This window comes from Salvelinus namaycush, chromosome 32 (assembly GCF_016432855.1).
Source record: "Salvelinus namaycush isolate Seneca chromosome 32, SaNama_1.0, whole genome shotgun sequence".
Taxonomy (NCBI): domain Eukaryota; kingdom Metazoa; phylum Chordata; class Actinopteri; order Salmoniformes; family Salmonidae; genus Salvelinus; species Salvelinus namaycush.
In genome coordinates this window covers 17,886,178-17,909,589 of record NC_052338.1, presented here as the reverse complement: position 1 = coordinate 17,909,589, position 23,412 = coordinate 17,886,178, and the positions used below count along the sequence as shown (strand labels likewise).

Genomic DNA, 23,412 nt, shown 5'->3' with positions numbered 1-23,412 from the left:
CAACTACATGTGGCCTGTGCAGGAATCAAACCCCTAACCGTAGTGTTCCCAGCACTGTGCTCTAATCCACTGGCCTCTTGGAACCAGAAATCTTTCAGGAATCACAGATGTTAGAAGATTCTCTCACACACACAAAAAAAAGCTTTCTACTTAGACTTAGACCTTACATCGTCATAGGAAGTGGAGAAAACCTCAAAACGCATTTGTTTATATTCGTTTTTGATGAATAACATTTTATTTCAATATTGTGATTAAGAAAGCCACAATTAAAATGCAGTGAATGGATATTCAGAAGTCAATTACCTGAGTGTATGTGTCTTGGAACCCTTTTGTCATAATGAACTCCACTGGAGTAACCCAGTGAGAAAACAGCTCGTTTTGCAGTGCTGGTGTCTGAGTAAACAAAGTATTGAACAGACAGAAATCCTATACACAGCCCAGACACAAAGGGTACAAGTGAAAGAGTGATCATAATTCCCCTCTTTCAGACCAAACCCTGTGAGGGATACAAAAAAAAAAGTGAGTTAGGGCAGGTGAACAAACACTTGTTAATTCCAACCTGTCAAAAAATAATTAGCAAATATGCTATATACAGTATACAACTGACGTTGATTGTGCTATCCTGTTCAAGATCAGTTTACAAGGGGGGGATGTATTTAAAATAAAGGATTTTAAATACATAATGACTCTCAATCAACGTTATTGTTACTTTTAAAGTTACAATAACACATCTTGCAACATTTTGATATTAAAATAGTTTGATATTATCGTTGGTAATTTTTGCTGGGGAAAAATGGGCTTACCTGTTCACACAAAAATGTTTAAAACAAATATTCTCCTCTGATTGTGGATAACGCCGGAGTAGAAGCATGGAGTGACAAGAATAAGAGCACATAGCGGTGGGAGTGAGTTTTATAGGCAGATTAACTCACGGTTTATCAGGTACCTCCTATACTCATGCATGGAATGTTACCAAGCAGTTTGTCTTGATTTTGCCTTGCCTGATACATCTGATGATGAGACTGCAAGTATGTATGTACACTAGTAGGCTATAATTCACACATTTTCAGTCTGTGCGTGATCATATCCACGGATCCAAATGGTATCCGTATTTGTTGTTTAAATTCCGATATTGAACGAACGGTACACGGATCGTGCTTTCATCCATTTACCTGCAATCACAAGAATGTTCTAGGAAACAAAAATCGTTTTAGTCAGTGTCGCCTTTATTTTTTTTCTCTTTATTTTGGAAGAGGGAGCTCAAATAAAAATGTCCTGTTTTTGTAACAGTTCTATAACATTTTCATAACCACTCTTTATAATACTTGTCTCAGGTTACGATGGACATTGAGAATCCCCTGACTGATTTGGTTTTTGTCGTTTAGGCTACTGCTTAGTGCTGCAATGCATATATCATTTGGTGCAAGTCATTTCCTATAACTGGAACATATGAAATTCACGTTAATAACGGTACGTCCAAATACGAATTCACCGCTAGGGGGCACTATAAGAAAACAGTCATCTTGAGGTTTTCCCATCCAAGTATGAATAGTCAAAGAAAATTCTACTTCCGGGATAAACAAGCGCACGCTGTTTTGTTGAATAACTGTCCTTGTTTTAATGTGACTAAGTTGCCAAAACTGCACATCTACAGAGGTATTTGCTTTTATCTGAATGTGTCATGCGACATTTGTCACGAAAGGACTTAAATAGTAGTGAACGCGACGTTTAGCTTGAAACCTGAAAGTTGTGAGTTCGAGCCAGCAATCACAGATTAGTATAGCTAGCTTAGTTAACATTCACCTGTCATACAATCAGCCACCAAGTTGTCTTTGAAGGAAAGTCAAGTAGCTAACCGTCATACATAGTTGGCTAGTGATCTTACTAGATTTATTTGTTTTGCGTGTTTCTCTTGCCAACAACTTCATGGCGAATCCTTCCCATGTATCAAGAGTTTTCTCTTTGTACAAGAGGATTCTACTGTTGCACCGGTTCCTGCCCATTGACTTGAGAGCGCTGGGAGACCAGTATGTCAAAGATGAATTCAGAAGGAACAAAACGGCGGCGCCCGAGGAGGTCACTGTCTTCATGAGGGAATGGGGGGTAAGTTGGCAACACTACAGAACTGCTTGTCATTGCATGTGCACGGTCAATACATATACATGTGTAGCTAATAAATGAAATTGATAAGCACGTACTTATATTTATGGTCATGCTAGTTATTGCCTTGAATAGAGGATATTTGAGGGGACAGGAAATTTAACCAATATCGTTGGTCACTTTTATAGAAGAACATGTGCCGTTTAATCCCTCGCCGCACGATGGCGGTGTTTGCCATAATTCCAGAGCCTAGACAATATCTCTGCATCTCTGATTCAAGATTTTAGCACAGCACACACAATGAACATACGTTATCTATCATCATAAGCCCACTTCAATCTTTGGGTTCAACCAATTTATCTGGTTGTTATATCCATAACCGTTTTTATTTTAAGCCATTCAGATGTTTTATTATTAGGTTATTGACAGCAGTGTAAGTACCCACTAGTGACAAATTTCAAAGCTGTAAAAAAACGTTGGTGTTGAGGTGACCCCCAGATAAACACATTTTCCAGATATGTTTTGTATCTTCTCAGATTATACTTTATGTACAGTTAAAATATTAATGTGCATAAATATGCACAGGATAGCACATTTCATGGGTATTAATTACTATTTCTTACCAATTTAAAATATTTTTCATGCTAGTTATTGAGTCTGTATGTCACAGTCACACAATAGCAGCATCATTTGGTTAACTACTACAAGATAATAGATTTCAGGCATTCACAGCTTACATTTTGAAATGCATTTTGTCTTATTTTACTGTTAAATGAACCTTGCATTGTTATACATAGATACCATTTTTGTCAGTTTGACATTTATCTCAGGTGAGCTTAAAGCAGTGGTCACCAACCTTTTCTGAGTCAAGATCCCTTTCTGAGTCAAAATGCAAGCCGAGATCTACCGTGCACATTTATTGTTGTTCAGACCATTTAAAAACATTATACTGATGGTCAGTCACAGGGTCCACCTCAACGTCCCTCCGCTCTCCCTTTCCTCCACCAAAACTGTCTTCCAGCTGATGGCGAAACTCGAGTCGCATCATGCACAAATTCGTGATCCACGTTGCTGCTCCTTCATTACAGCTGCAGTGCTGGTTGTAGCAGGAGTGGAAATAGGAAGAACGCACATTTTATGGCTTATAAAAGTGTTGAATAAAAAGTGTTGACAGTGCTGAGTAAGAACTTAAACATAAACTCACTTTTAAAAACAGAAGCTCTTTGCTCTGTTCGTTGACAGTCTCTCTCTGGTCGTGGTTTTAAATGTTTTGAAATCTCACCGTATCAACTTTGCTGTAACTTTCTTTTACGCCTACTATGTTAATGCAGACACGGTAATCTGAGCCATCCAATATGCCAGCGGTCGGCATATAGTGCACTTGATTTGTACCTTCAGACACATGAAATCGAGATCGACCGGTTGGTGACCACTGGCTTAAAGGGTGCAGTAGCACAAAATGTAAACGGCAATAAAGAAATGTTGTTCAATATCATCAATACTAGCTTTGCATAATATTGTAGTCTTAGCAGCGGTCCCAAACCACCGGGCCGCGGACATTCGCAACCGGGCCGCACGGAAAGGATAAATATATATATATATATTTATCAGTAAAAGAAAATAATAATTATATACAATTTTAGGCTATTTGTGCAGTAATTACATTGAACTTGGTGCAGTCTGTTGGTCCCTTTCTTACCACTCTAATATCTCTGTCAGGCCCACAACAGTTCACAGACTTTGAACTTGAGTAATGCGTGCGCAGCGAGTTCATCGCGGTCTGCGTGAGCTGTGTTGCCCGACAACTTTGTACTAGCTAGCTATGTTAGCTGACATGAATAAAAACAAACCAACGTCGCTGGAGAGCTTCTTCGGAAGGTGTAAGGGAGATAAAAGGCCCAACAACGATGTTGATAATGCAGACAGCGGAGCCCGAGACTGCGAAAAAAAAGAGCCTTATTCAATGGAAAATATGATGTTATACCTAAAATATGTCTTTATTGTGACAGGTGACTCGCATGCTCCAAGCCCCCTGTGCGTAGTATGTGGAGATAGGCTATCTAACGAGGCAATGAAGCCCTCAAAACTGCTTCGGCACATCGAATCCAAGCACCCTGCACTTAAAGACAAACCTGTTGAATTCTTTGAGCGAAGAAAGCAAAGAAAACGTGAACAAGAAGGACAGAAGCAAGTCTTGAAAGCCAACGCATCAACAAACGTGGCTGCACTGAGAGAGTCATACTTAGTGGCTAGCTGTATTGCTAAGGCCAAGAAGCATTTCACTATTGGCGAGGAGTTGATTCTACCTGCTGCTAAGGACATTTGCTGTGAACTCTTAGGAGAGGCTGCAGCTAAAATGATAGCACAGGTTCCTCTTTCGGCTAAAAATGTATTTATCCTTTCCGTGCGGCCCGGTATCGGTCCGCGGCCCGGTGTTTGGGGACCCCTGCTCTAAGACGTTGGGTCTATGTTGTTAGACACACACACACACACACACACACTCATCCAACAGGTATTTTGTGACAGGTACTGGCTCTGTCTGTATCTGTCTGTAAAATTGCCTTACAGGCAGACTGGCATAGGCCTGTGTCCTGATAGCCTCCGAGGATTTGTTTAGCAAACCATTTATTAATTTATGTATAATATATCTAACCAATAATTATGTATCTCATTTGTCTTACAGGGGGTCATCATTAATGAATTATCCTTATTCATGAACTAATCATAATTGATAGGATTGATTTAGCCTAGTGCTTTCTACCAGCTGTTCAATATGCTTCATATGATATAGTGGTAAACTGAAGCCAGATATGGCCCAGTACTACAATGACTGTCTGTGAGGTACCAACATAGTGTTTTTCCAGTGTAATGATGAATTAGAGAGGAAGGGAGTCCATCGTCCTGCATTAATGAGTCAAATGAAGTGGTGATGGAATGGCAGCTGGATGCCAGAGCAGAGAGAATGTAGTTCTTTTGTCTGTCACCTCCTCTTTTCTCCTCTCTCTTCCTCTCTTCTTCTTATCTTCTCCTCTCCTTCTCTCTTCTTCTCATCTTCTCTCCTCTCTCTTCTTCTCTTCTTATCTTCTCTCCTTCTCTCTTCTTCTCATCTTCTCCTCTCTTCTTCTCTTCTTATCTTCTGCTCTCTTCTCCTCTTCTCCTCTCTTCTCTTCTCCTCATCCTTTCCTGGCTACATACAAATATCTTCATCACTTGCGGTTGTCTTGGTCCAGTTGCTCTCGCAGAATATATTTTTTCTCATATGATCGTAGCCTTGGTAAATAAAAGGTTTTTAAAAATCAGTGGAAATGGCTTATGTTAAATGGTTTATCTTTAGGCCTAGGCTAAATCATGAGTCATGACTCACCACGTTCCCCACTCTCCATACATTAATGTATACATTCATGTACATACTACCTCAATTGGCCCGACAAACCAGTGCCCCCACACATTGGCTAACCGGGCTATCTGCGTGGTGTCCCGCCACCCACCACCCGCCAACCCCTCTTTTACGCTACTGCTACTCTCTGTTCATTATATATGCATAGTCACTTTAACCATATCTACATGTACATACTAGCTCAATCAGCCTGACTAAGCGGTGTCTGTATATAGCCTCGCTACTGTATATAGCCTCTCTACTGTATATAGCCTCTCTACTGTATATAGCCTCTCTACTGTATATAGCCTCTCTACTGTATATAGCCTCTCTACTGTATATAGCCTCTCTACTGTATATAGCCTCTCTACTGTATATAGCCTCTCTACTGTATATAGCCTCTCTACTGTATATAGCCTCTCTACTGTATATAGCCTCTCTACTGTATATAGCCTCGCTACTGTATATAGCCTCGCTACTGTATATAGCCTCTCTACTGTATATAGCCTCTCTACTGTATATAGCCTCTCTACTGTATATAGCCTCTCTACTGTATGTAGCCTCTCTACTGTATGTAGCCTCTCTACTGTATATAGCCTCGCTACTGTATATAGCCTCTCTACTGTATATAGCCTCGCTACTGTTTTTTTCACTGTCTTAACTGTTGTTTTATTTCTTTACTTACATATTGTTCACCTAATACTTTGTTGCACTTGGTTAGAGTCTGTAAGTAAGTATTTCACTGTAAGGTCTATCTATACTTGTTGTATTCGGCGCACGTGACAAATATTGAGCGCACGTGACAAAATTAGATTTATAGCTAGCTACATGAGCAGTGTGAACAGCGGGCCTTGCTCCTTGACATGGTATGTGATAGGGCTGGGACGATACCAGTATTGCGATGCTCGTTAGTATCGTGGCAAGGAAACTAAACACAAAGCAGATTTAACTTCTTTAGAAAAACAGCCCTAGTGATGTACATAACCATCATTATGTTGTCATCCAGAGTCACATTTATGCATATTCCAAGCTATAGAACACAATATTTGACATACAACAGGTTTTTAAAAGAACCAAAGAGTTTGGTCTTCTTCGTGTTTTCATTTTTGCCATGGAAAAAGTATTGCGGTACTGGTAACATCACAGCCCCAGTATGTGTACCTATCAACCTAGATACGTTGTAGTGAAAAGATACAGAGGGAAATGGGATCAAAGAAAGATGCAAAAACATCATTTTTTTCTAACTGTGAACATTGGACAATGACAGTAGGAGTTACAGGATAAGAGTGGTTTGGAATGTATGCTGACTTTTTTTACAAGGTGCATGTGCCCTTAAGTTGAAAAAAGTAGGAGCATAAAAATAAATTTAGGGGTACAATCAATGTATTTGAGGAAGAGTGTTTTAATGATAAGAAATTACTAAAATGTTAATAATAAAATGTTTTTGTCGTGGTCCATGCTCAATCAGGCACAATGCACCCCCAAATATTTTAGTCACTTAGTTGAGACAATGTTCAGTTGTCCCTTTAAGGTTGCCGTAGTAATAGTGAAACTCGCATGTCTCTGAATGAGACTGAATCTCTGTTATTCGCTAGCACATGCAGCAAACTCAAACTAACATTGAAAAATAACTTGGTGTGTGAACAAAAGGATGTAAATAGCCAAGCAGCACGAGGACAAAGTCACACTACTAGACTTCCGGCTAAATTAGACAAACTTCTCTGTGGTAAGGCTTAATTTTGTTAAACTTTCAGCACTTCACTTAGATCTACAGTGCAAACATAGTATAGAAATAGAAAGAATAGAATGGGCATCCTCATTCAAGTCAATGGTATCATAATGGGTGCCTGATTCGTATCATATGTTACGAATACAAAACAGAAAAACCTTATTTACGTAATTATTCAGACCCTTTGCTATGAGACTCGAATCCTGTGCATCCTGTTTCCATTGATCATCCTTGTGATCTTTTTACAACTTGATTGGAGTCCACCTGTGGTAAATTGTGTCAAGGCACAGATTTGGACAAGTGTACCAGAAAATGTCTGCAGTATTGAAGATCCCCAATAACGCAGTGTCCTCCATCATTCTTAAATGGAAGAAGTTTGGAACCACCAAGACTCTTCCGCGAGCTGGCTGCCCAGCCAAACTGAGCAATCGGGGGAGAAGGGCCTTGGTTAGGGAGGTGACCAAGAACCCGATGGTCACTCTGACAGAGATCCAGAGTTCCTCTGTGGAGATGGTAGAACCTTCCAGAAGGACAACCATCTCTGCATCACTCCACCAATCCGGCCTTTACGGTAGAGTGGCCAGACGGAAGCCACTCCTCAGTAAAAGGCACGCTTGGAGTTTGCAAAAAGGTATATAAAGCCTCTCAGACCATGAGAAACCAGAGTCTCTGGTCTGATGAAACCAAGATTGAACTCTTTGGCCTGAATGCCAAGCGTCACGTCTGGCGGGAACCTGGCACCATCCCTACAGTAAAACATGGTGGTGGCAGCGTCATGCTGTGGGGATGTTTTTCAGCGGCAGGGACTGGGAGACTAGTCAGGATTGAGGGGAGGATGAACGGATCAAAGTACAGAGAGATCTTTGATGAAAACCTGCTCCAGAGCACTCAGGACCTCAGACTGGGACGAAGGTTCACCTTCCAACAGTATAACAACCCTAAGCACACAGCCAAGACAACGTAGGAGTGGATTTGGAAACAAGTCTCAATGTCCTTGAGTGGCCCAGCCAGAGCCCGGACTTGAACCCAATTGAACATCTCTGGAAAGACCTGAAAATAGCTGTGCAGCGACGCTCCCCATCCAACATGACAGAGCTTGAGAGGATCTGCAGAGAAGAATGGGAGAAACTCCTCGAATACAGGTGTGCCAAGCTTGTAGCGTCATACCCAAGAAGACTCAAAGCTGTAATCGCTGCCAAAGGTGCTTCAACAAAGTACTGAGTAAAGGGTCTGAATACTTATTTAAATGTGATATTTAAGTTAATCTTTAATGAAGAATTTGTAAACAATTCTAAAAACATATTTTTGCTTTGTCATTATGGGGTATTGTGTGTAGGTTGATGAGGGGAAAGAAAACTATTTAATCAATTTTAGAATAAGGCTGTAACTTAACAAAATGTGGATAAAGTCAAGGGTCTGAATACTTTCCGAATGCACTGTACTTTGTATCCCTCATTTACTCAAGTGTTTCCATTATTTTAGCAGTTATCTTTACGTTGAAAAGTTTGTGGTCATACGCACATCCTTAAAAAACATAGTGCTGGGCTAATAAAGTATGCTAGTCTAGAACCTGAAGGCCCTCACACTGTTAAAGCTCCCACTTCACAGCTTTACTGACAACGTTTCCATCCCAAACAGATCTTCTTCTGGTCAAATTATTGCATCACAATACCAGGCAGCCATTAAGTGTACCGCTGAGTTTACTAGTCACATTTTTTAATTTTACCTTTATTTAACTAGGAAAGTCAATTAAGAACAAATTCTTATTCACAATTAACCTACCGGGTTAACTGCCTTGTTCAGAGGCAGAACAACAGATTTTTACCTTGTCAGCGCGGGGATTCGATCCAGCAACCTTTCGGTTACTGGCCCCACGCTCTAACTACTAGGCCACCTGCTACCCCAAATAGAATGAAAGAACGGGCTTGGAACCTCGAACCCAGGTAGCCTAGTGGTTTGAGCATTAGACTTGTAACCGAAAAGTTGCAAGATCAAATCCCCGAGCTGACAAGGTAAAAAAATCTGTCGTTCTGCCCCTGAACAAGGCAGTTAACCCACTGTTCCTAGGCCGTCACTGAAAATAACTATTTGTTCTTTAACTGACTTGCCTAGTTAGATAAAGGTTCAATTTAAATAAAAAATGTATACATTTAAAAATATATATATATTTCTGTGGCGCACATCCCCCCCAGACACAGCTGCTATACAAGATGGGAAATGGGATTGGTATTTCTTTGTGCGATTACCATGCAGTGAAACAAAATAGCTACGGCTGCAATTTATTTTGCACATATTTTTTTGTCGCACATGTCAGTAAAATGGTGGCGCTGTAGAGCCCTGATGTAACCAATGCATTCGGATTCAGAATCCTCCCATCTCTCTCTTCCCCCTCTCTTTCTCTCTATTCATTCATTAAGGAGTGGGTGAATCACCGCTCCCTTCCTCCATCCAAGCTGCCTCAGAGAAGTGCAGAAGGGCGGCAGGCAGAGCCCAAAGAACAGACAAAGAGCGAGACTCCTAAATGTGATTACATACACACACACACACACACACACACACACACACACACACACACACACACACACACAGACTCCTAACCAGATTACAAGCACTGAGTGTTCAGTCTGATTCAGTTGCATAGGACCCCGTGGAATAGAGCTGCTCCTAATAAATCGCCCTGTATCAAAACAGACAAGCTCTCACATGAGGGGGAGAGACGCCACAGAAGCAGGGACCAGGTCTGCTTAATACAGCCAGTATGTTAGGGACTCGGGAGAGAGAGCGAGAGAGTGGAGTGGGAATTACCTTTAGAGAGAGAGAGAGAGATTCGCAGCCGACCATGCGTTTGAGATGTCGAGAGTCAGAGGGAGGTTTTGACCAACCAAAGCTAACCTAGCAAGACTAGGGACTACTTTACCCACATTGCTTTGGAGCAAATCTAGTCGTATAGTTTAGACTAAATAGGTTTACGGAAGAGATGCATTAAAAAAGTACACAGATTGTCTGTTGTTCAAAACTTACTCTGAGGAAGTAGAATAGATTGGATATCAGCTTTATACTGAATTTGTTGTTACAATGGACAAATAAAGTTGTACTGTAACCTTGAGAAATTCATTTCTACATGACAGTCAACAGGTTTCCAAAAAAGTTTGAATATAAATGTGACATTGAAATGTCTGTCCTGGCTCCAGCACACGACTGCTCTCCTCTGTCTCCAAGAAAATATGACCCCTTGGCCAACACTCTAAATAATTCCATTATGTACAAGACAGGAGAAAGCCTTTTAGACAAATGGCCTGTTATTTGTTAAATTGAACCGCTTCCAGAACCTTACGATGTCTTTATGAATGGCTCGATGCGAGGTCCAAACATTTGTTCTAACTCCAGACAGGGATATGTATTTAATTTGTATGAATAAAAACAGATGTTTGCTCTATATCTCCTTGTTGTTGATTCGTAAATGGTCTTGACACAGATTTAACATGTCTGTCTGGGCTGAGTTTAATGACACACTATGTTGTCTTGGACATGGTCCAGCAGAGGTCACACTAGCTTGATGTGTCCCATCATCTGTCCCAGTAGCATAGCAAGGGGGATACCAGGGAAAAGGAATCATTGAAAAGGATTGGTTGACTGTTCTGTTACCTGTATTTGCCACTCCACGGTTAGAGTGATCAGCCTCTTATATTGATCAGATTGTCCTGCACAAATGTGATCACTATGCGGAGTGCACTCACTGCACTGTATTAGTTAAGTGGTTTGGTCCTCTTTATGCAGTAGTGTGTGCTTTGAGAGCTGCAAGAGGGTACTCTGAAGGGTTGACATTTTAGAAAATAAAAATGGATTCCCGTCCCCCATATCTCTTATAGTTAGTGTCAGCCCTAGACTCTTGCCTTTCCTGATATTGTACAATGTACAGTCGTGGCCAAAAGTTTTGAGAATGACACAAATGTTAATTTCCACAAAGTTTGATGCTTCAGTGTCTTTGGATATTTTTGTCAGATGTTACTATGGGAATACTGAAGTATATTTTCAAGCATTTCATAAGTGTCAAAGGCTTTTATTGACAATTACATGAAGTTGATGCAAAGAGTCAATATTTGCAGTGTTGACCCTTCTTTTTCAAGACCTCTGCAATCTGCCCTGGCATGCTGTCAATTAACTTCTGGGCCACATCCTGACTGATGGCAGCCCATTCTTGCATTATCAATGCTTGGAGTTTGTTAGAATTTGTGGGTTTTTGTTTGTCCATCCGCCTCTTGAGGATTGACCACAAGTTCTCAATGGGATTAAGGTCTGGGGAGTTTCCTGGCCATGGACCCAAAATATCGATGTTTTGTTCCCCAAGCCACTTAGTTATCACTTTTACCTTATGGCAAGGTGCTCCATCATGATGGAAAAGGCATTGTTCTTCACCAAACTGTTCCTGGATGGTTGGGAGAAGTTGCTCTCGGAGGATGTGTTGGTACCATTCTTTATTCATGGCTGTGTTCTTAGGCAAAATTGTGAGTGAGCCCACTCCCTTGGCTGAGAAGCAATCCCACACATGAATGGTCTCAGGATGCTTTACTGTTGGCATGACACAGGACTGATGGTAGCGTTCACCTTGTCTTCTCCGGACAAGCTGCTGGACTTTCTTGGGCGCCCTGAAGCCTTCTTTACAACAATTGAACCGCTCTCCTTGAAGTTCTTGATCATCCGATAAATGGTTGATTTAGGTGCAATCCTACTGGCAGCAATATCCTTGCCTGTGAAGCCCTTTTTGTGCAAAGCAATGATGACGGCACATGTTTCCTTGCAGGCAGCCATGTTTGACAGAGGAAGAACAATGATTCCAAGCACCACCCTCCTTTTGAAGCTTCCAGTCTGTTATTTGAACTCAATCAGCATAACAGAGTGATCTCCAGCCCTGTCCTCGTCAACACTCACACCTGTGTTAATGAGAGAATCACTGACATAATGTCAGCTGGTCCTTTTGTGGCAGGGCTGAAATGCAGTGGAAATGTTTTTTTCGGATTCAGTTCATTTGCATGGCAAAGAGGGACTTTGCAATTCATCTGATCACTCTTCATAACATTCTGGAGTATATGCAAATTGCCATCATACAAACTGAGGCAGCAGACTTTGTGAAAATTAATTATTGTGTCGTGGCCAAAAGTTTTGAGAATGACTGTAGTGTGACAGACTGGCATGTTGGAGGACACCATTGAGTTGCCAAAATATTTTCTGCTAGCCCTGAACAGTTCTGAACCACACGCCTCTGCAAATACCACTGTATATTGCTTATTTGACGCGACAATATGTATGACCTGCGCTCCATTTCTGACCAGGTCTGACTGGCTGCGTTGCAGGTTAGGTGTGGGCTATGACCTCTATTAACCCTTAAAATGACCTCAAATCATCCGCCAGTGACCCCTGTAGTGTCCGTATCAAATCCCATGATACTGTCAGTCCAGGAATTCAGAGATAAGAATCAGAGAATACTCCTTTATAACCAATCAACCTTACGTGGTAATATTGAATAGATCTGTGCTGTAGAATGGCTTGATTCATGCACATCATATTTTCCCCAGGTAAACAGGCCAATGATGTTTCTCTATAGACTCCAGGGATATGGGCTTTCCATATTGATGTGATATATTCATACATGGCCTATCTATTGTGTTTCCTTAATAGTTTTCATTAATTCAGTTGAATTGGCTACTGAAAATCCTCTGTAGGCATAGGTTTGCCAGAGCAATGGATTCGCTGGAGGGGAATGGAATGGTTAGTTCTTTGATATGTCTAAAGCCGTGGTTCTCTGTGTGTACCTGGCCTATCCACACAGGGTACTTGGGAAGACACAAGCCGATTGATCATTTGCACATCAGGGGGTACTTTGAGCATGTGATTAGGGGTACAGTAATCAGAAATAGGGCTGTTACGGTGACTGTATTACCGCCACACCGGCAGTCATCAGTCATGCCAGCAGTAAAATTCCATGTGACCGTTGAGTCTGCTTCCATGCACTCTGGACATGTGTTGGTAGTACCCAACTCACTAACGATCATCGGGTCCTAATGGCCTGGTACTCAGGGCTCTATTGTCCCTCCATCTGGTCCTAATGGCCTGGTACTCAGGGCTCTATTGTCCTTCCATCTGGTCCTAACGGCCTGGTACTCAGGGCTCTATTGTCCCTCCATCTGGTCCTAACGGCCTGGTACTCAGGGCTCTATAGTCCCTCCATCAGGTCCTAATGGCCTGTTACTCAGGGCTCTATAATCCCTCCATCAGGTCCTAATGGCCTGGTACTCAGGGCTCTATAATCCCTCCATCAGGTCCTAATGGCCTGGTACTCAGGGCTCTATAGTCCCTCCATCTGGTCCTAACGGCCTGTTACTCAGGGCTCTATAGTCCCTCCATCTGGTCCTAACGGCCTGTTACTCAGGGCTCTATTGTCCCTCCATCTGGTCCTAATGTTTCACAAATTAAGCCCACGGCATACAGAGTTTGGGCGGAATATCACCTGTCACGCAGCGAGAGCATGCTCCTCAAACAGGAATATCACCTGTCACGCAGTGAGAGCATGCTCCTCAAACAGGAATATCACCTGTTACGCAGCGAGAGCATGAGCCTCAAACAGGAATATCACCTGTCACGCAGTGAGAGCATGCTCCTCAAACAGGAATATCACCTGTCACGCAGCGAGAGCATGCTCCTCAAACAGGAATATCACCTGTCACGCAGCGAGAGCATGCTCCTCAAAACAGGAATATCACCTGTTACGCAGCGAGAGCATGAGCCTCAAACAGGAATATCACCTGTCACGCAGCGAGAGCATGCTCCTCAAACAGGAATATCACCTGTCACGCAGTGAGAGCATGCTCCTCAAACAGGAATATCACCTGTCACGCAGCGAGAGCATGCTCCTCAAACAGGAATATCACCTGTCACGCAGCGAGAGCATGCTCCTCAAACAGGGATATCACCTGTTACGCAGCGAGAGCATGCTCCTCAAACAGGAATATCACCTGTCACGCAGCGAGAGCATGCTCCTCAAACAGGAATATCACCTGTCACGCAGCGAGAGCATGCTCCTCAAACAGGAATATCACCTGTCACGCAGTGAGAGCATGCGCCTCAAACAGGAATATCACCTGTCACGCAGTGAGAGCATGCTCCTCAAACAGGAATATCACCTGTCACGCAGCGAGAGCATGCTCCTCAAACAGGAATATCACCTGTCACGCAGTGAGAGCATGCTCCTCAAACAGGAATATCACCTGTCACGCAGTGAGAGCATGCTCCTCAAACAGGAATATCACCTGTCACGCAGCGAGAGCATGCTCCTCAAACAGGAATATCACCTGTCACGCAGCGAGAGCATGCTCCTCAAACAGGAATATCACCTGTTACGCAGCGAGAGCATGCTCCTCAAACAGGAATATCACCTGTCACGCAGCGAGAGCATGCTCCTCAAACAGGAATATCACCTGTCACGCAGCGAGAGCATGCTCCTCAAACAGGAATATCACCTGTCACGCAGCGAGAGCATGCTCCTCAAACAGGAATATCACCTGTCACGCAGCGAGAGCATGCTCCTCAAACAGGAATATCACCTGTCACGCAGCGAGAGCATGCTCCTCAAACAGGAATATCACCTGTCACGCAGTGAGAGCATGCTCCTCAAACAGGAATATCACCTGTCACGCAGCGAGAGCATGCTCCTCAAACAGGAATATCACCTGTCACGCAGCGAGAGCATGCTCCTCAAACAGGAATATCACCTGTCACGCAGCGAGAGCATGCTCCTCAAACAGGAATATCACCTGTCACGCAGCGAGAGCATGCTCCTCAAACAGGAATATCACCTGTCACGCAGTGAGAGCATGCTCCTCAAACAGGAATATCACCTGTCACGCAGTGAGAGCATGCTCCTCAAACAGGAATATCACCTGTCACGCAGTGAGAGCATGCTCCTCAAACAGGAATATCACCTGTCACGCAGTGAGAGCATGCGCCTCAAACAGTGGTAATGTGTGGAGTGAAATAAGTGTTATATTTATTTCTCAGCTGCTCATATTAAGCACATGCTCCACTATAAACCTGAAGTAGCCTAGAAAAGGACCGGTGGGAGAGCACCTCCATTCACTATTCAAATGCATGCAGATATGTCTTTTTGTCCCTGCCCCTGTTCCTGCTCATTTAATAATGGGCCATTCTAAATCTAAATATATGTTACGTATTAGTAAATACGAGATTCAATTGAGAATAATCTGATGGGTGAAAATATGATCGATCACTTGATGAGGACTTTCTCAAGTCATCAATAGTCTCTAGTCGCATCATGCAGCCCATATATCTTTTGATTTCTAAGACATTCTAATATTTGTATCATTCACAACTAAAGTTGCCAAATAACTCTAAATCTAGCATATAGGACCTGTTTCAAATGATCACTTTTACACTCAACATAGCCACTTCATATGCACACTCGCTCCGTAATGGGATAAATATCCTTTCTATTTTATTCAGCTAAGTTAAATTATATTTTTATTACTTTAAAATCATATAAAATAATGGCTCAGGACTTATAAACATATCTTGTCTGCTAACTGAACAAGCCTACAGTCTATGGCACATAGCCAGATAACATACAGTAGACCAACTCATATTCTGTTCCTCTGAAATACATTTTCTTCATATCATAATGTTTCTTTAGACCTGAATAAAATAAATAATGGATTTATTGTGATGGTGTATATTCAATTGATTTATTAGAATTTTTAAATTGTAGATGTTCCAAAGATGCTCATCAGTGGTTTGTATTCATGGAGGCCTGGAGATGCTAAACATTTATGTTAATTAACGATCAATTACCGTGAGACCAGCAGTCTTTTGCATGACAATAACCGGCTGACAAAATGTCATTACCGCCAGAGCCCTAAATAAAATAAATAATAACACTGTCATGACACATGTATTTATAGTTGTTGTGACATATATGTATATTGCGTTGTTTTATGGCTGGTTTTGACACCTACATAAGAGTTTCAAAACCTACCACACAAGGCAAAACATTCCATTACACCATAGCCTACTTGTCAGCAGTATGTTTATGTTATATAGCATTTTCTGAAGTTGACCATATTAAATTATCATTGTAATTGTGCACACATTGATGTCAGACATGCAGCTACCTCAATGCTCTGTTTCTGGCGACTGGGATGAATGCAGGAGCACATTTCAGGATTAGGACAAGACACCCTCTTTTTGACTGATGACTGACATAAGGCCATGTACGTGATAAGCCTGGGTGGCTTATGATTGATGGTCATAATGCTTTATGACACTGTCAAAAAGCATATCTTCTTAGTCCAAGTAAAGTGACACAGGATGGTCATAATGCTTCTTGACAGTGTCAAAGTGTGAAAACATGACTTTAAAGAATTCAGTACAACAACAACAAAGAATTTAAGAAACAAACTTTCAATAGAAAGGAATCTTCTTGGCAGGGAAAAAACACATTTGAACAAATGTGGGTTTTGATACTCTTATGTAGGTGTCATAACCAGGCATAAAACGCAATATATGTCACAACAGGTGTAAATATATAGGTCATGACAGTGTTACGACCATATTGTGACAAGTTGTGTCAGCTGTTATGACATGGTTATGACCGTGTCATAACGTGTTATGTCGGTAGGTGTCAAGTAAAGTGTTACCGGAAATGAATTGTCTTAATGATCCTTTATTTCTCTTTTCTGTGTAGAACTACCAGGACAGTCTAAATGTTCCCTATCTGTCTCTGCTCTAGAACTACTAGAACAGTCTAAATGTTCCGTCTCTGTCTCTGCTCTAGAACTACCAGGACAGTCTAAATGTTCCCTATCTGTCTCTGCTCTAGAACTACTAGAACAGTCTAAATGTTCCCTATCTGTCTCTGCTCTAGAACTACCAGGACAGTCTAAATGTTCCTTCTCTGTCTCTGCTCTAGAACTACCAGGACAGTCTAAATGTTCCTTCTCTGTCTCTGCTCTAGAACTACCAGGATAGTCTAAATGTTCCTTCTCTGTCTCTGCTCTAGAACTACCGTGACACCTTGCAGACCCAGGTGCTGGAGTCTGCAAGGGACCGTGTGAAGAAGGTGGAGTTTGGAGCAGAGTTGTCGGAGGGGGATCTCAAACTGTTCCAGGACGAGCAGGTGGGACAGCTGTATGAGCTGATGCTGGAGTCCACCAAGCCCAACAGACAGTTCGACATCCAGGAGGAAGGATTCAAGAAGTGAAGGAGTAGACCAGGATGCTCCCATACTGAACAGATAGGGAGGTGGTGCATCTCAATAGTTTAAAGTGTCTCTTTCCTTGTCTCCTCTCCTTCATATACGATTTTCTTTTTTTTCATTGAACCTGTATTTTTACAGGACAGGTTATATGTCTCATTTAGTCACTTATTCAAGAGAGAGACGTTTCATTTCACACAGTGGACACCCCACAGATATGTCCAATTCATCAGTGCAGATGAAGAAAGGTGACGAGGGAGGAAGACACTTTAGACCAGGGGTCGGCAACAGGCAAGCCGCGGGGCAAAACCATCCCGCAAGTGATTTTGTTTGGCCCGACAAAGTTTTTAGTGAAAAAAGACTAGCATCTTCAGGAATTCAGCCAAAAAATTTAATTCAGGAACATTTGTTCCCAAGTATTTCCAGAAATGTAGAGAGAGAGACATATGTGATGGTGTTTCAATGTAATCAAGATATGAAATTATTGTTATTTTCAAATACAGTCTGTTTTTGGGCTTGCTTTTGGTCAATTTGCAGTGTGCAAATGACAGAAATTGGCCTGTGGTTGAAATTGGCCTCTAGTTGCCCCCCTGCTTTAGACTATTGCGCTGGAGCCAGGGAGAAGAGTAAGGGATGTGTGACTTAGACTTGCCGCAAAATCTGAGGTATTCTGACTGGTACACCTCCGAAGAAACGAACTGCACTCAAGCCCCGAATGAAATGGAAGCTTTTAGGAAATGTTATAATTATATTAAAGTACTGTCTGTGAAATAAAAATACCACTGAATGCTCAGTATCTCTGTGTTAATTTCCTTTCTCTCTTGTTGTGTTTGTGAGGACAACGGAGGTTCCTGGAGAGGACCTGAAACTGTCACTACACTGTCACACTGATACGTCACAACTAGCACCCTATTCACTAAATAGTGCACTACTTTTGACCAGGGCCCATGGGCACTACTTAGGGAATAGGGTGCCATTTTGGACCCTAACACTGTCAGTAATTAGCTTCATGGGAAGCTTCTCGCAGGAGCGTGAAGCAGTACTCATGTCTCAATATAGAGACAAAACGGAGACGATAGCAAAGAGAGAAGATGCATCTTTCCTCCAAAGATGCGAAGTATTAAAATAAGCGATTGAATCAATAACGCCACCTTTGTTCGGTCCCACTGCATAATCTGATCCATTGTAAGGGAATCGTGTTTGTGTCTGTCTTTGTCTGTGTGTTTCATTGTCAGTCATGTAGAAATATGAACATGTCCCCTCGTGTAGCAGTGAACGCTGTGAACCAAGATTAAGGGAGTGAAGGCAATGTGACAGAAGTCATTGTGCATCAACACATGTCATATTGCTCAAAAGCTCACACTTTTTATTCTACAATGAAGAGCATTTTGGGATAAAGAAATAGACATTGCATCGGGCAGACACAGAATGGCACATGGCAAAATGAATGGGGATTATCAACAAGATGGACAGTGGACAGCCTGCTTTTACCTAATGGGTCCTTTTTTATTTTTTATTTAACAAGGCAAGTCAGTGAAGAACAAGCTCTTATTTTCAATGACGGCTTAGGAGCAGTGGGTTAACTGCCTTGTTCAGGGGCAGAACGACAGATTTTTTACCTTGTCAGTTCGGGGTTTCGATCTTGCAGTTACTAGTCCAACGCTCTAACCACTAGGCTACCTGTCGCACAATTCAATTATTGCTTTATCAAATGGCAATAGCACTGAGGCTCTGGTGTCAGTCTGGGACCTGAGTTATATTCTTCATATCTAAGAATAGGTTCTATGTTTTTTGTTGCTGAAAGATTCTGTTTCATGATCATATCTACAATATTCCATCCGATGTTCCATTTTGTTTTTCCTTTTGTCTGTTGCTTGGTCAGACGTTTTATACTTGGTTTTCACATCCCAGTATGATGTACTCAATCTTACACATTGACGGACCGCTGGTCTGTAGTGTATGGCTGTACTGTCACACACACACACACACACACCTGAAACTGAAACCTGAAACTGAAAATGTTCCCTCATTACGCACACACAGTGGGAGGTAGGTGTCAAAGACTCTAAGATCACACACCCTGCTCAGGAAACACACACGATGTTATGCTAACAGACACAGCATGCTAGCAGAAGTCTATGGGGTAACACTAGTTAGCATTTCCCCCTTGAAACTACCTCTAATTCTCTTCATAATGGACACAGACATAAATGGTATCCACGAGTTCATCTGACTCTGGGGAAGTAGATAAAGGGCCTTTTTGCCAAAACCCTGAAGTATCCCTTTAAAAGCAGCACTCTTTACTTCAGCAAGATTCACACACACAGGGAGCGGGGCATAGATCCATACGGAACCAGTCAGTAGAAGGGCATGTCACCTGGCTCTGAGCGGTTCCGACAAGCCAGAAAAGAAGTCTATCCAGGGGATTAGGGGGCGAGGAGCGATGTAGCGTGTAATCTCTCTGCCTCTGTCTGTGAACACTGGGAAAGGAGTGATCAACCAGGGTCGTGTTTGGCAACTTTTCCAACGCGCTGCTGCTGCTTCCAATGTAGAGAGGGAGGAGGGGAGAAGATCTTAAACAAAGTGACAAAAATCAATGGCCCCAGTACAGCTTTATTTGCTGTCTTTATGTTAGCTGAATGGAGGAATATTCCCTTTAGTCACGCCTGCCCCTCTTACTGATCAATGCCAGTCTATGTGGTAATACTGAAATCTTAATGAGACCAATAGATACACAAGCACAAACAAACAAGGATGCTCCTGCATCATGATCACATAGTTTAGAAGCATATGTTGTTCTACACCGTGATTGTTACGTTCCCCAGTTTCTGTGTTGTGGTTTTGTATGTGTGTGTATTTCAGGAAATGGCTTCCTGGAATCCTAAAGCAGCTGATTGGTCAGCCCCATCACTGATTGGCGCTCTGACCCCTCCCCCTCGTCAGGGGAAACGGTTGTCTCTACAATACCAACTCCTTCTCCAGCTTGATAAAACCCAGTGTTCCTCCCCCAGGAGCACTTTGTATGTCCTGTGTTGGTTGTTGGTCAGTGAAAGTTTTGTTGATGTTATTTTGTAGCCACTCCTTCAGGGGTATGTGTATGCCAATGGGACTTTGTGTTTTTGGTTGATTACATTTTTCACTTAAAGTGTTGGTTATTATTTTTCATTTGTTCCCAGGGGGGGAAGGGGAACGCACATTGGGAGTGTTTAGGCAAGAGGCCTACGGGCATACATAACCCCTAGTATTTAATCTGTCTAATCTCTTCCTCTGTTGTCCTTCCCCGCACCTATGATCACATACTTTTTCACTCCACAGGGAGTTGAGATGTAGCGGGGTGTTGCGTTTCCTCCTCCAAGAGGGGTACGTAACATAATGGGGGCTCATCCGGGATCATTAAACCCACTGGACCCTGCTGCTCTGAGCTCTCTGTGATTGTGGCGTGGTGGTAAGGTTGTGAGTTTGGATAACTTGTTTAGGTTACGTGTGTTCAGTAGGCTGCTGTGTACAAAATGGCTGCCTCAGCCGTCTCCAATTTTATTGAAGTGCCCTCTGTTGATTGGTTGGTGGGGCTGCGTAAAGTAGACCTTTGCGCCATAGCTGACCATTGTGGACTCTCATTACGAAATCCATAAAGGCTGAGCTTTTGGTCCTAGTCAGGGAGGGTTTAGTGAGAATTCATTTTCTCGTTGAAAGATGAGGGAGGCTTCAGGAGAGAAGACGGGTTGGCCTTCCGATGCCAAGTTGGAGGACGGCGCAGAGGAAGGGGTTGCTCGTACCCCCTTTACATTGCTCCGATTTGACCTTTTCTCTTCTGCTTCGGGTCGTTCAGACGGGACCGCTAGGCTAAAGGTGAGGCTGGCCCGTTTGGAAATGGAGCAAAAAGATAATTAGACAGCTGGAGTTTGATTTAGAAATGAGGAAAATAGAAGCAGACAAGGACGTGAGGAACCGACAACTGGAGCGAGACACTGGCTCCAGTGGGACTCCACAACCATCATCAAGTCCACTTCGAAGTGAGTCAAAATATTGCCTTAGTCCCTCCATTTCGGGAGTCGGAAGTTGATTCCCATTTCTCTGCGTTTGAACATGTGGCCGCTGTGCTGCATTGGCCACTCGAGGTTTGGCCGCTCCTGTTGCAATGTAAATTGTCTGGGAAAGCCCAGGAAGTAGTAGCTGCTCTCTCCCTGGAAGACAGTTTACAGCATGATATAGTTAAAACAACCGTGTTGGGGTCTTATGAGTTGGTGCCTGAAGCTTATAGGCAGCGCTTCAGGAACCACAAGAAACCCTCTCACCGTACGTTTGTTGAGTTTGCTAGGGACAAGGAGTCTGTTTAATCACTGGTGTTCATCCAGCAAAGCTAACACCTTTGCTGATATTCGGGAGTTGATGCTGTTGGAGGATTTTAAAAGTAACCTCCCTGATAGAATTGGAGTTCATTTAAATGAACAGTAAGTGGCGACATTGGCCCAGGCAGCAGTGTTGGCAGATGAGTACGCTCTGACACACAACTGTTTGGTGCGCCTCGTTTTGAAGGCCGAACGATTACGTCATCAGTGCCTCGTTTGGGTCGTTTTTCCTCCGACGACCCTTCTCACAAAATCTGTGACTGGAGTTGGAGTTAAAGGGCATCTACAGGGTGATGGTGGAGGGACACTGGATCAAAAACAGACCTGGGTCAAATAGGAGACTCTGGCCAAGATTCAAGCCAACACTGTCACGCCCTGATCTGTTTCACCTGTCCTTGTGCTTGTCTCCACCCCCTCCAGGAGTTGCCCATCTTCCCCACTTATCATCGGGGTATTTATACCTGTGTTTTCTGTCTGTCTGTGCCAGTTCGTCTTGTTTGTCAAGTCAACCAGCGGTTTTGGTCTGAGCTTCTGCTTTCCCCAGTCTCTCTTTTCTCGCCCTCCTGGTTTTGACCCTTTCCTGTCCTGACTCTGAGCCCGCCTGCCTGACCACTCTGCCTGCCCCTGACCCTTTAGCCAGCCTGCTGTCCTGTACCTTTGCCCCGCTACTCTGGATTATCGACCCCTGCCTGCCTTGACCTGTCATTTGCCTGCCTCTGTTGCTGTAATAAACATTGCTACTTCAACACAGTCTGCATTTGGGTCTTACTTGAAACGTTATAAACACAGATCAACAACCTGCGCATGGCGATTGTGCATATGGATATCCCCTTTAAGAGTAAATTGCAGTGCACAGATTCTCAGTTAGTTGGAATCCCAGCCACAGGAGAAATATCATCTTTTGGATGGTTCACCAATTCTTAGTCAATTTATGTGCTGTATCTCCTACAGTATAGTCTCCATTAGAATGGTGTGTCTGATCTACCCCTGTAGAGGCTCTGTCCATATTAGAGCTAGACAGGAAGCACATACACCCTTTCAGATCTAAATAGGTTGCAGTACGGAGGTGAGGAAGTGAAAGATCTGTCTGTAAGGAAGGAGGTTGTCTCTAATTTTGGAACACCACCCGGGAGGAAGTAATAGAGACAGCGTTTCATTTATTACAGTCAATTAAATGTTCAGGATAGATGTTAGTGATATTCGATGTTGGAAAGTCTCCATGCACACTGTAACGTAGACTCAGGGAGTCAGGAAGCAAGTGCAGTTAGTGAGTTTAATGACAAACATGGAACGATACAAAACAAGGGAAGCGTCTAACACGGAAACATAAACAATATTGCCTGGTGGGTGATAACAAAGGAGGGTTGCCAGGACTGGTGGTTAGTAGACCGTCGAGCGCAGGAGTAGACCTGACACACACACAAAGTAGCCAGGCTACCTGAAATAACGGATAAATAGTTTAGTGCATCTAGCCCTTCATGCTGTTCTTCTGTCCTCAGGTAGTGTACACAGTACAAAATAGGTTATTTTAGTTTAAATAAACGCTGTGATTATGGTTTACTTAAAATCGCTGACTTTATAGACCTATGATTTTGAG

At 42.8% G+C, this 23,412-nt stretch overlaps 1 protein-coding gene across 1 annotated transcript; it reads left to right on the top strand.

The window, feature by feature from the left end:
• Positions 1-1,567: 1,567 nt before the first annotated feature.
• On the top strand, positions 1,568-18,262 carry LOC120026996 (succinate dehydrogenase assembly factor 3, mitochondrial-like). The gene is made up of 2 exons (XM_038971830.1): positions 1,568-2,103; positions 17,272-18,262. The coding sequence occupies exons 1-2, from the start codon at positions 1,927-1,929 to the stop codon at positions 17,470-17,472; spliced, it is 378 nt and encodes a 125-aa protein (XP_038827758.1). The 5' UTR covers positions 1,568-1,926; the 3' UTR covers positions 17,473-18,262.
• The last annotated feature ends 5,150 nt before the right edge of the window (positions 18,263-23,412 follow it).

Coding starts and splice junctions, on each gene's coding strand:
- LOC120026996 (XM_038971830.1), top strand. CDS start 1,927: ATGGCGAATCCTTCCCATGTATCAAGAGTTTTCTCTTTGTACAAGAGG. Junction 2,104..17,271: donor TCTTCATGAGGGAATGGGGG/GTAAGTTGGCAA, acceptor TCTCTGCTCTAG/AACTACCGTGACACCTTGCA.